A 13,216-nucleotide genomic window follows, 5' to 3' on the forward strand; every position below is an offset into this window, starting at 1 on the left:
TTTCACTAGTGGAGCACTATCTAAAACAGTTTTAGCTACCTTTTAACACAGGTATTCTTCCTGGGAGGCTGAATAGAGAATCAAACTCGGATAACATTAATATGGGTTTTGGGTCTTCCAAACAGATCTTCATGGGAGGAAAGTGCTCACAGCATATCAATTTAAACTTGAAGTATCTGGCAGCAATTTACTGCTGAAAAGACAGACTATAACTGTAAGGATCAGATGAAATTAGTTGTCAGACAAAGTCTGCTTTGATGGCAATAAGCCTTCCCTTAGATGGAGGAAAGTGGCTGCAATTTATTGACTTCTTATTCTACCCTAAAATAAAATGAAAATTTTGAAAGCTGATATTGGGCTATTTGATAAAAAACAGTTATTTCTGCAAGAAGAATACTCTCTATTCTCTCCAAAGAAAGGAGGGTGAAAATATAACCCTGACCAAGTATTGACTCTACCAATATCTGATAAGTAGTTTATCATAAATCCTTATCACTCAGGAATTAAAAAAAACAAAAACAAAAAATCACAACTGCACTCCAGAATGGAATAAAAAAAATGAAAACTTAGAAATATATTTGTTTACGCATTTCTATGTGTGTTCAATTTTGGATGGACCAAAATTAAACATTTCTGATTAACACCACTTTTCTGGAAGGCAAGAAGTAAAATGGACAGGCTTGTTGCAGTGAGCTCATGGAAACTAATCTCTCTTGTTAGCCCTTAGGGAACAAAGAACTAGAGGCCTCCCACTCTGCTTCTTCCTTGAGTGTTGTTTGTGAAAAGAGGAGATTTAGGGTGCTTTGCCTCACTAGTTGCATCACTAGTGAAAAACTGCAGAGGGTACTGACCGACATGGGAAGCAGGAAGAAAATTCCACTTCAGTTTACCCACAGGTTTGGAAACCATAAAAAAAACCTCAGTTTTGAGAAAACAATGACACTTCTGGGTTTTGTTTTGGTGACTCTCAGTACACCATCATATGTGTGTGCGTATATGTGTTTGTGTATACACCATTGTACCTTTGTAGGTTTACATAAGAGCTGTCCAAATTGAAATATCTATATATTTATATATATCTTAGCATATATATATATCTTCTAAAGTAAGCATTCATGTTCTTGCAATGCATGAAAATACATTGTGCTTGTGTATTCAAATAGATACATTGAAAGATACTTGAAGAATATTTGAAATATGGTACTAGAATCACAAAGCACCCTGGGTTTTCTCCTGATGAAATTCTGTTCTTACAGAACTTCTGGAGAAGTCATTTGCTCTTTTAAACAAAAGCCATGACCTTACTCAATTCATAGAAGAATTCAAATGTGAGGGGCCAAATGCAAATCCAGAGCTGATCAAGGAGCCCACAGCAGCTGCTTGAAGATTGACAATCTCCTTGAGATGCTGCAGGACAGGAGGCGGCAGCTGGACAAATTCCTCAGACATCAGCGCCAAGGGCTGGAGCAGGTTCTGCAAATTTGTTTGTGGCACCAACAGGAGACCCAGGTAACACGAACAATATCAAGGGAAATCTCAGTATAGAAAACAACCTAGCAACTGTTTTACAGTACAAACAGAAAAGGAGCTTAAATATATTTATTAGGCGTATATTTCTGGGCTACTTCTGTTTGAGGAAATCCTAACTTTTGAATGTTTGACTGATGTCAGTGGGAATTCAGGGGATACAGATAAAGCAGAGTACTGGAGACCTGCTCTGATCAATTGAATCTAAGAGTGGATTTTTGTTCTTCGTGTTGCTTCTGTTCTGCTAGGCACAACTGTGTAGTCTAGAAGGATGCACAATTTATGTGTTATTTATCCCTTACTACCAGGTTATGAAGGACTGAAAATGCAATATCTCCCTTTGATCTCTAACTGGAATGTGATGATCTGATAGTCATGATTGTAACATATTTCTTTTTCAGAATTTTCAATGTGTGAAAGCATATTTATTTTACATAGATTCCTTTATGAAAGTGTCATCAGCATATTTTCTGATATCTCTTTCATTAATGAAAATCAAAGGCAGATTGGCCTATTTTATGCATAATTACTTATCTTTGGAAAAGAAATAATTAATCTAGTCAATAATTATTGTAAATGAAAGATAAAATCTGATTCTTGAAAAACAGGAGTGATTTTAGATTTCAACCAATCAAGAAAAAACCACTGTCTTTTTCAAACAGCTGTGTTCACCTTGTCTCCTTTCCCATACCTTCAGCAAAAACACTGAAAGTGAAATTCTGTGGGTTTCTTCCTTATAAAGCAAGTTAAGAATTCTCAGCCATTCCTTCAGAGCTAAGTTAGCACAATGAAATCACTCAGAGTTATTAGCTGTAGTGGAAGCCAACTGATTAAACTCGCAGTAATGGAAAGGAATATTGCCAAGTGGTAAAGGGGTGAACACTTCGCTATAACAGGGTTAAAAAATTACTTCTTCCTCTGCCTAACATTACAGAATTACTGGTTTGTTTTGCTAAACAGATACATGATAAAACCCCCCCAGCCCTAATTTGTAAATAAATTTTTATTTCCCTTTTAACACAGTTTTTATTGTCCACTCCTTTTTTTTTTTTTGATGAATCCATTGTAAATATTCTGTGAAAATGTGCTTCCAGGAAACATGTTTCAGTCAGTAAGTACACATCTGGAGGATATACTCCAGAAATGAAGGCTTAGTATTAAAATAATTTCCTTACTTCCCTAGGTCTCTTGGACTCATAATGTGAACATTTTTTATGCGTAACTGAAAATACTTCCGAAGTATTTTAAAGATTTTTTTCATTTTTGATAATTGCTTAAATTTATTAAAAATAGCATGATTCTACATAAGCAGATAAAACAATAACAACAAAAAAATCTCTAGAGGGCTATTAAAATCTGTAGTACCTAGAGTACAGAAATTCTTAGTATGCTGACTATGATCTAAGTATAGTGGTGATTTTCCAGACTGGAAATATTGGAGGAAGTCTTCCTGATACCAATAACTAATTATGGATACTATTTTAAAATGTGGGGCTTCACTCAGGAATACTTGCCATGTGTTGTTTACAAAGAAAGTGAGAGGTACCTATTATGAATCAAGCAGATATAAATGCATGTAATTCTACAGAATTTAGAAGATTTAATTGTATACTGCCTATGTTTGCTGCACATACTTGCTAAAGAAGTTTGTAAGATGTAAAAAATCTGTAAATCTACATAAGATTATTCTACGCAATAGTATCCCATTATCTTTACTGGGTTTTTCAAGCCAGGGACGGAGAGGTTCTATTTGGTCAGAAGTACTCAAATTTGTAGTATTTATATTTACTATATGCAAGTATTTAATTTACTCTATGTCAAGGGAGAATGTACAATATCTTTATGGTATCAAACCCCACGCATTTATTCTATACATGGCTATACCCTGATTCTTCTTTTACTGTGTTAATTTACAATCTGGTCATACGTGATGAATACATTTTTGTCTGTTTTGTCATATATATCCACTGTGTGCTTACTTTGGTATTAGTCCTTTCCTTCTGCATTTGTTATGACACAAATGTAAGGATTTAAATAGAAGCATTAACATTAGGAATGAACAAGGAAAGGAATGAAAATGTGAGCTTTTTTTTTAATTAAACTGCCTTGTGCATATTTTTAAAAATGGACAATAACTTCTCAAACTTCTCACTGAGTTCTTTTTTTTATTTAATTAGGTAACATCTTGGTATAAGAAAAACATCAGAGATTACTTTCAGAAGCAAAACTTAGGCTCATCACTATTGGAAAATGAAGAGTTACTTCAGGAGCTTGAAGAAATGGAAGTCAAAGTGAAAGTAAGAAATACCATAATTGCTTTGTGAAGCAACTTTAAAAATGTGTAGCAAACATGAACTTGGGCATTGAACATTCATGTATATGAGTAGACATTTTCTAATGTACATGAGATTTATATCTCTATATGTCTAAATTATTTTAGTAATTTTACTTCTTTTAATGCAAGGCCTCCACGTTCATCAGATTTTTTTTTCATTTAGAATTTTAAAAGCTACCCATAAGTTATAAGAAGAATAATCCTTGATATTGTTTAGTAGGTTTTTCAATTAATGATCAAGTTCCACACTGGTAATTTACATGTAAAATCCTGTGGTGAAAAACAAAGAAAAGGAATTTTATTAGAATTTTAACAAATTTTAATGTTTATAAAGACAAAACCCCAGCCATTTCTACCATAATTAATTGTCAGTGAACTGAGTACATGATTGGAAGAGGTATTTGTCCATTTATTTCTTGTGATTAAAAGTAATTTAAAATGCTACTTTCATAGTTCTCAGTTTTCCAGAGAACAAATCTGTTACTGCCACTCATAAAAACAAGATGAGATTTTAAAAAATGTTGCTGTAAGAAAAATCTTAGTATGAAACAAATTGCCTATATTGAGAACCTTTTTTAGGTAACTGAATTGTGCCATAATCAGGTAAGTGCTGTTGCTGGGTTAGGACCATTCCCTAGGATATCATTTTCATGCAATTGAATTTGGATAACCCAGATGACCAAGGAGGCCTTTTTCATCCAGAAACTATTCCAATAGAACTAAATGCATTTTAGAAGGTTATTGTGTTGATAGTAAGAGGCTTCTGATTGTTCACAGACCTGTTTCCTTGTAAGCTTTGTAGTTAAATGTCACATGTTTGCCTGTTTGCATAATTAACAGGTGACTGCCTCAAGGCTGTCATGTAAACACAATACAATAATATTTCTATATTTCTAATGCTTCTCCAAACAGCATGCCAAAAAATACTTTCTTTTTTTAAGGGAAGATGTGCATGTAAAGATAATACTTCTGAACAGACCTTTGACACAAGAAAAACAGATAAACCAGTAAATGAGTACACTGTGGAGTGTTTTCAGAGAGAGAGACACAACAATAGGTGTTCTAAAGCACAGCTGAATTTTAACCAAATAATCATTAATCTTCCCCACATTTCATTTTCACAGGCTATTCTTGTAATTTGCTTGTAAGTTATTTCCTGTAAGTTATTTCTGAATTAGAAATTAGGGTGCAAGTGCAGAAAGGGAAACATGCATTTTCATTTTGTATAATAATATTTTTCATGGTGAATTATCTAGGAAATAACTTATAATCATAACAATTATTACCGTTTCACCTAAAAATTCTTCTCCCGGACATTATGTACCCGATCATTCATATAATTTTTTATTAATTGCCTTTTTTAATGAGGCAAATTTAAAATGTTTAGCATTAAATATTTTTATTACACATCCCTGTGAATTATGATTTAGAGCATCTTATCTTCAAGCTTTCTGCATTTCTTACTACCAGCATGTTCTGGCAGAGGGAAATTAAATTCTTGAAGGGAATATTACTGAGCATGTTGGTTTTGCTTATAATGTGCAGAAGAGTGGCCAGGTTGAAACTGCATGCTTTGAGAAAGCTCTGAGTTATAGCTATTGGTTTTTGCAGCACTGAACTGCAGATGTTAAAAACAGAATAAAGGAGGTACCTGTTCCAAAGCAGTGTAAATAAATCTTTTCAAGTAACGTTTCATATGTGTGCTGTAGCTCAGGGCAAAATGTTTTGTGTAGTAGATATGCAGAGCAAGTTAAATGTTAGAAAAGTGGAAATTTTTTTAAAGTGGAAATTTCCAATGTTTGAACTGCTTCACACACAGTGTTTATTTACATGTATTGTTGTGTTAGGTTGAGCAAGATAAATGGTTTCTTAAATTGTTCAGAGGCCAGCCTAAGAGGGATTTACAGGCCTAGCATCTAATTTATGGGACTGGGCTGAGAAGAGAAAGGAGAATGATGCAATATTATTATTATTTTCTCAAGCTTGTGTCTTATGGTGAATTTCACCTTGCTATGTGGTAAAACCCATAAAAACATTATCACTAGTTCGTAAAATTATCAAGACCAAAAACAAGCCCAAGAAACCATAATGGGGGAAAAAAGCCCTCAACCCTCACAGACTTTAAAAGAATCCTCCTGCTCCCATTCCTGCAGGGACTTTCCCAGCTCCCCCCACCCCAAGATTTGAGAGAAGAGGCACATTTAGGAGCTCATGTTCCAATAAGGGTTTGCTGGCACTGGCTACCTGCTTGCTGTTACATTTCTATGCAGTTTGGAGGTGCTTGACATGGTAAAGAAGAGCTGCTAGCACCACTTTGTGGCCAAATAATTTTTAACATATCTCAGCAATTTTCTGGGGGGTGACAGACTTTGAATTATTTTTGCTCTTTCTGCTTGTTGATTTTATCAGCTCACTGTTAAATACACTGCTACAGCCGTTCACTGAACAATGTGAATTGTTCAAAAGACACGTCATATGGTAATGGTCAGAGCAGCCCACAACCCCTTGTGGTTTTATTAGTGCCCACTACTTCTTTTGTAATTTGATTATAATAATATAATATGATTATATTGATAGTTATACTGCAATGTAGTTCCTGAAGGTGAAAGCCTTTTGAATATTCACAAGGATTAAATTATCAATGTGCTGATGTATGCAATGAACCAATGACAGGCAGATTTGGAGCTCAGAAAAAGTTCAGTTGTGGACATTTTTGCATATGAGAGAATGAGGTAATTTATCACACATTCTGAAAAAAATGCATGCTTTTTATGTTTAAATGACTTATGTTTTAAATGCTGCTTTATCTAATAGGTGGATCATGATCTGAAGTCAAATAAATGTGCTTCAAAGTTTTCTAAGCTTAAGTCTAGAACATTACAGTGAAAAAACTTTTATACAGCTTCTCAGGTTTTGATTCAAAGTCCAAAAGTTTTATTGTAAGGACAAGAAAAGTCAATTTATCTCACATAATTGCTTAATAACAAGATAAATTTTTAGATATTTCTGCATTTTTTCCCCCAGCCTTGTGCTGAATATATTAGAAGGCAGAAAATCTTCAAGACTTTTAATTAAAGCTACAATATTTTTAATTCATCAGTTTTAACACTCTTGAAAAATACCTGTTTAATCAAAGAACCTTAAAGGACTAATTTTCCTTGCCAGATGGAATAGTGAAAGCAAGTTTTTAAGACTTACTAGTATGAGGAAAAGAATAGTGACGAGCTAAGGAGGCACATTCAACATGTCTTTAATGTGTCAGAGCAATTCACAAGCATCTCCTGGTAAATTGAAAAGTCAGTGTAAGAGTAGGCTTTGTGTTCCTTTCAAGGAAAATGAGTAAGAAATATGTTAGTGCTGACTGGCAGATTGTTATGAATTTAGCATGTTGAGGTCTGAAGAGCAGAAGAAGCTAACTAAGATTTTTCCACTGATTTTTTATGTCCTGTTGATGGAAAGCCTAAGCTTTTTATGTGTAGAAACATTTCCTTATAAATAGAAAGCTGAAAATGAAGTTGTCACTAGCTGTTTTATAGAAAATTTACCAAGTTTGAGGAATGTTTAAACAGGATAGCAAATGACTCTAACCAAATTTAATACCCTCAGAGAATGTGCAAGGTTGTAATATTTGTGGAATGTTTTAAAATATAAATTACTATAATAAATTGGGTTTTTGAGCTGGTGTGAAAACTTAGAAGAGCCTTGCCTCAATATAAACAAGGCAGTGTTTAATATCTGCTTTTAGAACACCTAAAAGCTGCTGTTGGGCATCTTGTACCAAACAAATTTATTACTTTTGTTACAATGAAATACTCTTACATGGAATAATTTCACTGTAAGTTGATTCATTTTCTTATGAATTTTTATTTTTATTTTTCTTATCATTTTTATAATTCTCACTGCCACTAGAAAGGTTCATGATCATATAAGAGAATATTTTTTGAGTGGACTTAAGATTTTGTGTAGGAAATCAGGGAAACTGTACAATGGAGAATGCCAAGGATGATGGCACAACCTGCTGTAAGGGGTTTGATTGAAGTGATGACCAGACATCTCTTTTGATTGAAGTGACACTTCATTTGATTGAAGTGATGACCAGACATCTCTTAGCAGAAACTCTCTCACTGCAAGCTGCTATTATCTAGGCAATATTTTAATTTCTTCTTGATTAAAGAGGTGGGCTGAAGGGCTGTTTGCCATGAGAGTGTGGTCTTATCAGGGGGTTTCTTGTCTTTGTTACCCTGACCATTTTCCCAGCAGACACCTTAGTAACTGCTGCTCCTGCCTGTGAAACTGTGTCAGAGAATGTAGAATGCCACTGCTGAAACACTTATCACTAAAACCATTATTTGCTGGGAAGCCCCTCGTAGCAGAAATGCTGCATTAAATAATGATATCTTTCATGCCTATAATAATACTAATTTTCCAATGCTAATATTATTACTACACAGGATATTATTTTTCTATGTGTAATTGACTAAAGTGGAATTTTTCCCACTAGGAATGGAATTACACTGTGGAACAATTGGAAAGTGAAGCATTTAGGATCTTGCTTTCAGAGGACTATACAGAAAAAGAACATCTAAAACTTTCAAATCAGAAAATCTGTCTGTTGCAAGAAGAAGTGTGTTTCCATATGGAAGAAAGGAAAGCCCTTCTGCAAGAGGCCAATGAGTTTTTTCATGCTGCTGGCAAGGTGGGTAAGAAGCCAAGTGTGTAATAATAACCTGGCAACAAAACTATTAGTGTGCTCTTGAAGACTGGTGGATGTGGGATTGTGCAAACAGTAGGCTAAGCAATTTGAAGTGTAAAATTACAAATCCAATTACCCTTTTCATATGAATTTTTGCCTCAAACTTCTATCTGAAATGGCAAATCTATTCAAAAATGTATTCTCATTTTTATTTCCTTTAAGTATATTGAGTGCTTGTTTTCAAAATAAGGTATTTGGGAAATATTTTTTGCCAAGAATTGGGCTTTAAGATTGTTTTATGGGGACAGCAGAAACAATGCCTATTCTTGAAGTGGTCTCCACAGAAGCTAATTATAATCAATATTATTAACAATCCAACCTTTTTTCCAAAAATCTTTCCGTTAGAAGACTATTCATAAAAGTTTATAATTTAGGGTGTCCAAAGACCAAATGGTCTTGTATTTTTTGTCAGGTTTATTTTTTTGAGATAATTTATAGAAGTTTTAAAAACAGATCATTTCCAAGGATAGTTCCAACAACACAAATATTGATAACATATGCTTTTCTTTTTCTCTTCAGGTACTTGATGGTCTTGAAAGTATTGAGAATTACCATAAAATCTCCATTTCAGAAGGCTTACATTTACCTATATTGACACTGAAGTATAAGGAATTGCAGGAAGCGATTAAAGGTTGTACAGCAACTACCATGCAGAAGGGACGAACTTTAGTTAACAAAGCAGAATCTCACAGGTATTAACATAACTTTCTGATGAAGCTAAAATAATGAAAAAACTTTTTTGAACATATCAGTTTTACAAAAATTCTTATGACGGATATAAATTTGAGTAAGAAACAACTGGAAGGGTGGGGAGAGGGGGTTAATATAAAAACTTCAGTTCTTAATTGTATGAGGTAAACTTCTTTGCAATATAAAGAAGAATGCCTCAAGTATTCAGGTTCTGAATTGTTTCCCAGATATTATGGTTTAAGTTATAATGCAAGCCATTGATTTGTAAGTTGGTGGGGGTTTTTCTCCCATTAAAACAACACCCTTAAGGAGAGATTGACTTAGAATGTATACGACATTCTTTTCTCAGCTACTGTAAAAAACATTGCAATATTTTAAAGTCCAAAGAAAACATTCCTTTTAGAATAGAACTGGCATGCCATATATTTTCTCTTATAAGCTCTTCCATTTGTCATTTTAGTTTTTAGATAGTATAGCTAGAGTGAAAAGGGAAATGAGCTATTTCTCAGTGAATCAGACTATGTGTCTTGTGAGAATTAATGTATCTGTCTTGTGAACCTACCTTAGGCACTGGTGACAAATTATTTGTTCGGAAATTTCATTACTGGGTTTTACTAATTATCAATTTTATTTTGATTACTTTTAATATTTTTCTTGGTGATTTTTCTTTTAAGGGCAACAGTATGAAATTCATAAGTTACTCATTATACAAATAAACAGAATGAGTATTGGGGTTTTTTAAAAACATAATCATCCTCTATGTGGAGCAAAAAAAGAAATAAATGACAGTTCTACTTGTCTATTTTAGCTCTTGGGTGGCAGGAATTCAGAAAATGATGGAGTATGTTCAAAAAAAAGTTGATCAATTAAACAGTCAATGTCCAGATTATGAAGAATTTACTTTGAAGAAACAACAATGGATTGCCTCACTTGAAGATCATCTGAGTAAGGTACATCATAGATTCATAGAATGGTTTGGGTTGAAAGAGACCTTAAAGAACATCTCATTCCAACTGATCTGCCAAGGGCAAGGACACCTTCCTCTAGACCATGTGGCCCAAAGTCCCATCCAGCCTGGCCTTGGATGCTCCTAGGGACAGGGCAGCCACAGCTTCTCTGGGCAATCTGTGCCAGTATCTTACCACCCTCATAGTGAAGAATTTCTTCCATGTATCCAATCCAGACCTACCTTGTTTCAGTTTTAAGCCATTATCCCTTGTCTGTCACTCCAAGTCACCCTTGAGCTTTCTTATAGGCCCCTTTAGGTACTGCAAGGGTCTCCTATGAAGTCTTCCCAAAGTCTCCTGCTCTCCAGGCTGAACAACTGCAGTCTCTCAGGCTGTCACCATAGGAGAGGTGCTCCAGCATTCTGATCATCTTTGTGATGGCTATTATCATCACTGTAGCACGTCTTCTCAGTGCATTCACGAACAGTGCATTGTATTTCCATAATTTAGCTATAGTGAATATTGAAGTTGAATCAAATAATAAGAGTTTTAGAGAGAGCACAGTTGTAGTTGGAATGCTGAATGCTGTTATCAACACAAAGGAACAAAAAGCTGTTCTGAAAAAAAATGAGCCATTTCCACAAGAACATTTTACCAGTGATGTTCGATTAAGCATGGATTTGCTTGGATAATGAACTATTATAATTTGTTCTTTTGGAAAAGAAGCAATCAGTCCTGTGACCCATAAGCAGGTTTCTTATATTGCTTCTGTCTTCTGTTTTATGTGGCTGACGATAAAAATAAAAGTGTGGCAAAAATTGAGGTTTAATAAGCATGGTGACTGAACCACAGCAAATTTTCAGTAAATCTGAAGGAGACTAGATTCTACTCACTATAAGAATTCCTTTTGTTAATTAAGGTATTGATGCATCAAGGACATGACAGCCTTCTTTAAATGGCTGAATGTCATATAGTACTACAGACCTTTTAAATGACTTGTCAGAGATGGAATAGACAAATAGCTCCTAAATAAGTTTCCATGTGTAAATTCAAATACAAAAAGTATAGTCTTTTAGCAAGGTTCATATGAAGGAAACCAAGACTGTAGATGAGAAAACTAAATCGAATTTAATGACTGAATAATTAAGTCTGCAATCTGATATTTTGTATTTGCATGATGTTTATAATGAACCATTATCAATCAAATGTGAATTTAATTTGCTACAAACTGGCCCTCTTCCAGGCCATTTATGTGTGTAGAAATGATATCACTATCATGTTGTGAATCTTAACCTAAAAGTTAAATTATAAAGGCAACTTTTACTTAAAATATAAACCTTAATTTGAACATAAGGTTTCAATGTGCCATTTGTTCTAATCACTTTGTTCCCAGCCTTGCATTAGAGAATATTGTGCCATTGCAGTGAAGAGTGCTTATTGCTATATTGCTACCAAGCAGTACACTTTTAATCCCCACTCTCCAAAGCAAAGTATCCCAAGGAACCTGGTGCCAAATTCAATTGCCCCTCAGCCTCATATAATAAAGTTGGAACCTCAATTAGCAGCCAGTTCTTAAGAAAAATGTTAAATGTAAATTCACATGTCTAATAATAACCTTGCGTGTTGTGTCTGGTGTCATCTGCCTGTGCTCTTCATAATCTGTTTTGTTATTAGAGTGCATACATAATATCTTAGTGACAGTGGAAGGGAATTCTGTACATGTATCTGCACAAAAATAGGTCTCTTGCCCTGTCAGAAAAGCTTTAAATGTACTTTCTGGAAAAACCTTGGAACAGAATCAAAGTATTTCTGCCAGGGCTATAATAGCAAGATTATAATGCAGTTGTGCCATATTGAAATCACAAGTCTCAGCTACTTAGGGTAAAGAAAGCACTGTCAGTAAAATGAGAGCAAACAAGAAGGGGTTTTGATTATGCCTGTTGAAGAAATAGTAGAGTTGTCTTCTTTTATGCTGTAATTCCCGTATTTCTCTGAGTATACATGATAATAAAGTACATGTTTTACCTTTTCTTAATTTCTTCTCTCCATCCCGCCATTTGGGGTTGAGAAGTGTGTGTGAGCAGCTGTGTGGCACAGTTGTCATTTGGGTTTAAACCACGACATTATGCCTAGAAACATAATCTACGCACCAACAGAAAAGTGTTACCTCATTTTTTTCTATATAAAGTGATATTTTATACTGGTTTTTGATGTCTAATTATATCAATTAACCATGTGAATAATACTTTCAAATAAAGGTGTCACAATCAATTAAAAAGCTCACCCCGATGCTCGCAGTTGGAATGGAGATTGGCTCGTATTTGTGTGAGTCAGAAAGAGTTTTGAACAAGCACCTTGAACTGGCTAAACAAACAAAGGTAAAAAAACTTTCCATAATGTTAAGTGCTTTTAGAAACAAAGGCTTCCTGTATGTAATTCTAAATAAGGTGAGAGGCTGAGTTTCTTGTAAAGAAAATAGTTCTATGTTTTGTTTTAAAACTGTAGTTAATGAGCAAAATGATAACATTACAGTCATTAAATCACTGGTTTTCTCCACTGTCTCTATCTCACTGTGTGATTTGCAGGATCCTCGTACCAACTCTCAATAGAAAGACACTTCAAATGTGGATTGCTACTCCTACATGAGGCAACAGGTTTAATAATTGTCTAGACAGCCAGTCAGAGAAAAACCTTCTTGTGGTTTATTGTGCCAAGTATAAGGGATAAACCGGCAAAAAGAAAAAAGTAGTTCTCTACTTTTTTCCTCACTGGAGAAGCTGTGAAGGGGGCTGTAAAGTGCTCCAATGGTCATGTTGGGAGTGCAGCCATTTGATGAGAGCCCTGCAGCACTCAGCTCTGTCACACTTGAGGCTATTTTTAAGTCACATCCAGGCCCTTTCCCACTCCCATAGCAGTCCTGCACTATCTGGAAGGGGGTTAAAACCACTTGAATCCCTTCCATAG

General features: G+C 34.6%; 1 protein-coding gene across 1 annotated transcript in view; it reads left to right on the forward strand.

The window, feature by feature from the left end:
* CCDC141 (coiled-coil domain containing 141) overlaps positions 1-13,216 on the forward strand; it is a 56,839-nt gene that overhangs the window by 10,893 nt on the left and 32,730 nt on the right. The window contains 7 exon segments of the mRNA XM_036386849.1: positions 1,257-1,355; positions 1,358-1,509; positions 3,705-3,824; positions 8,364-8,558; positions 9,135-9,307; positions 10,114-10,255; positions 12,511-12,630. Coding sequence (XP_036242742.1) covers positions 1,257-1,355; positions 1,358-1,509; positions 3,705-3,824; positions 8,364-8,558; positions 9,135-9,307; positions 10,114-10,255; positions 12,511-12,630 — 1,001 coding nt within the window.

This window comes from Molothrus ater, chromosome 7 (assembly GCF_012460135.2).
Source record: "Molothrus ater isolate BHLD 08-10-18 breed brown headed cowbird chromosome 7, BPBGC_Mater_1.1, whole genome shotgun sequence".
Taxonomy (NCBI): Eukaryota; Metazoa; Chordata; class Aves; order Passeriformes; family Icteridae; genus Molothrus; species Molothrus ater.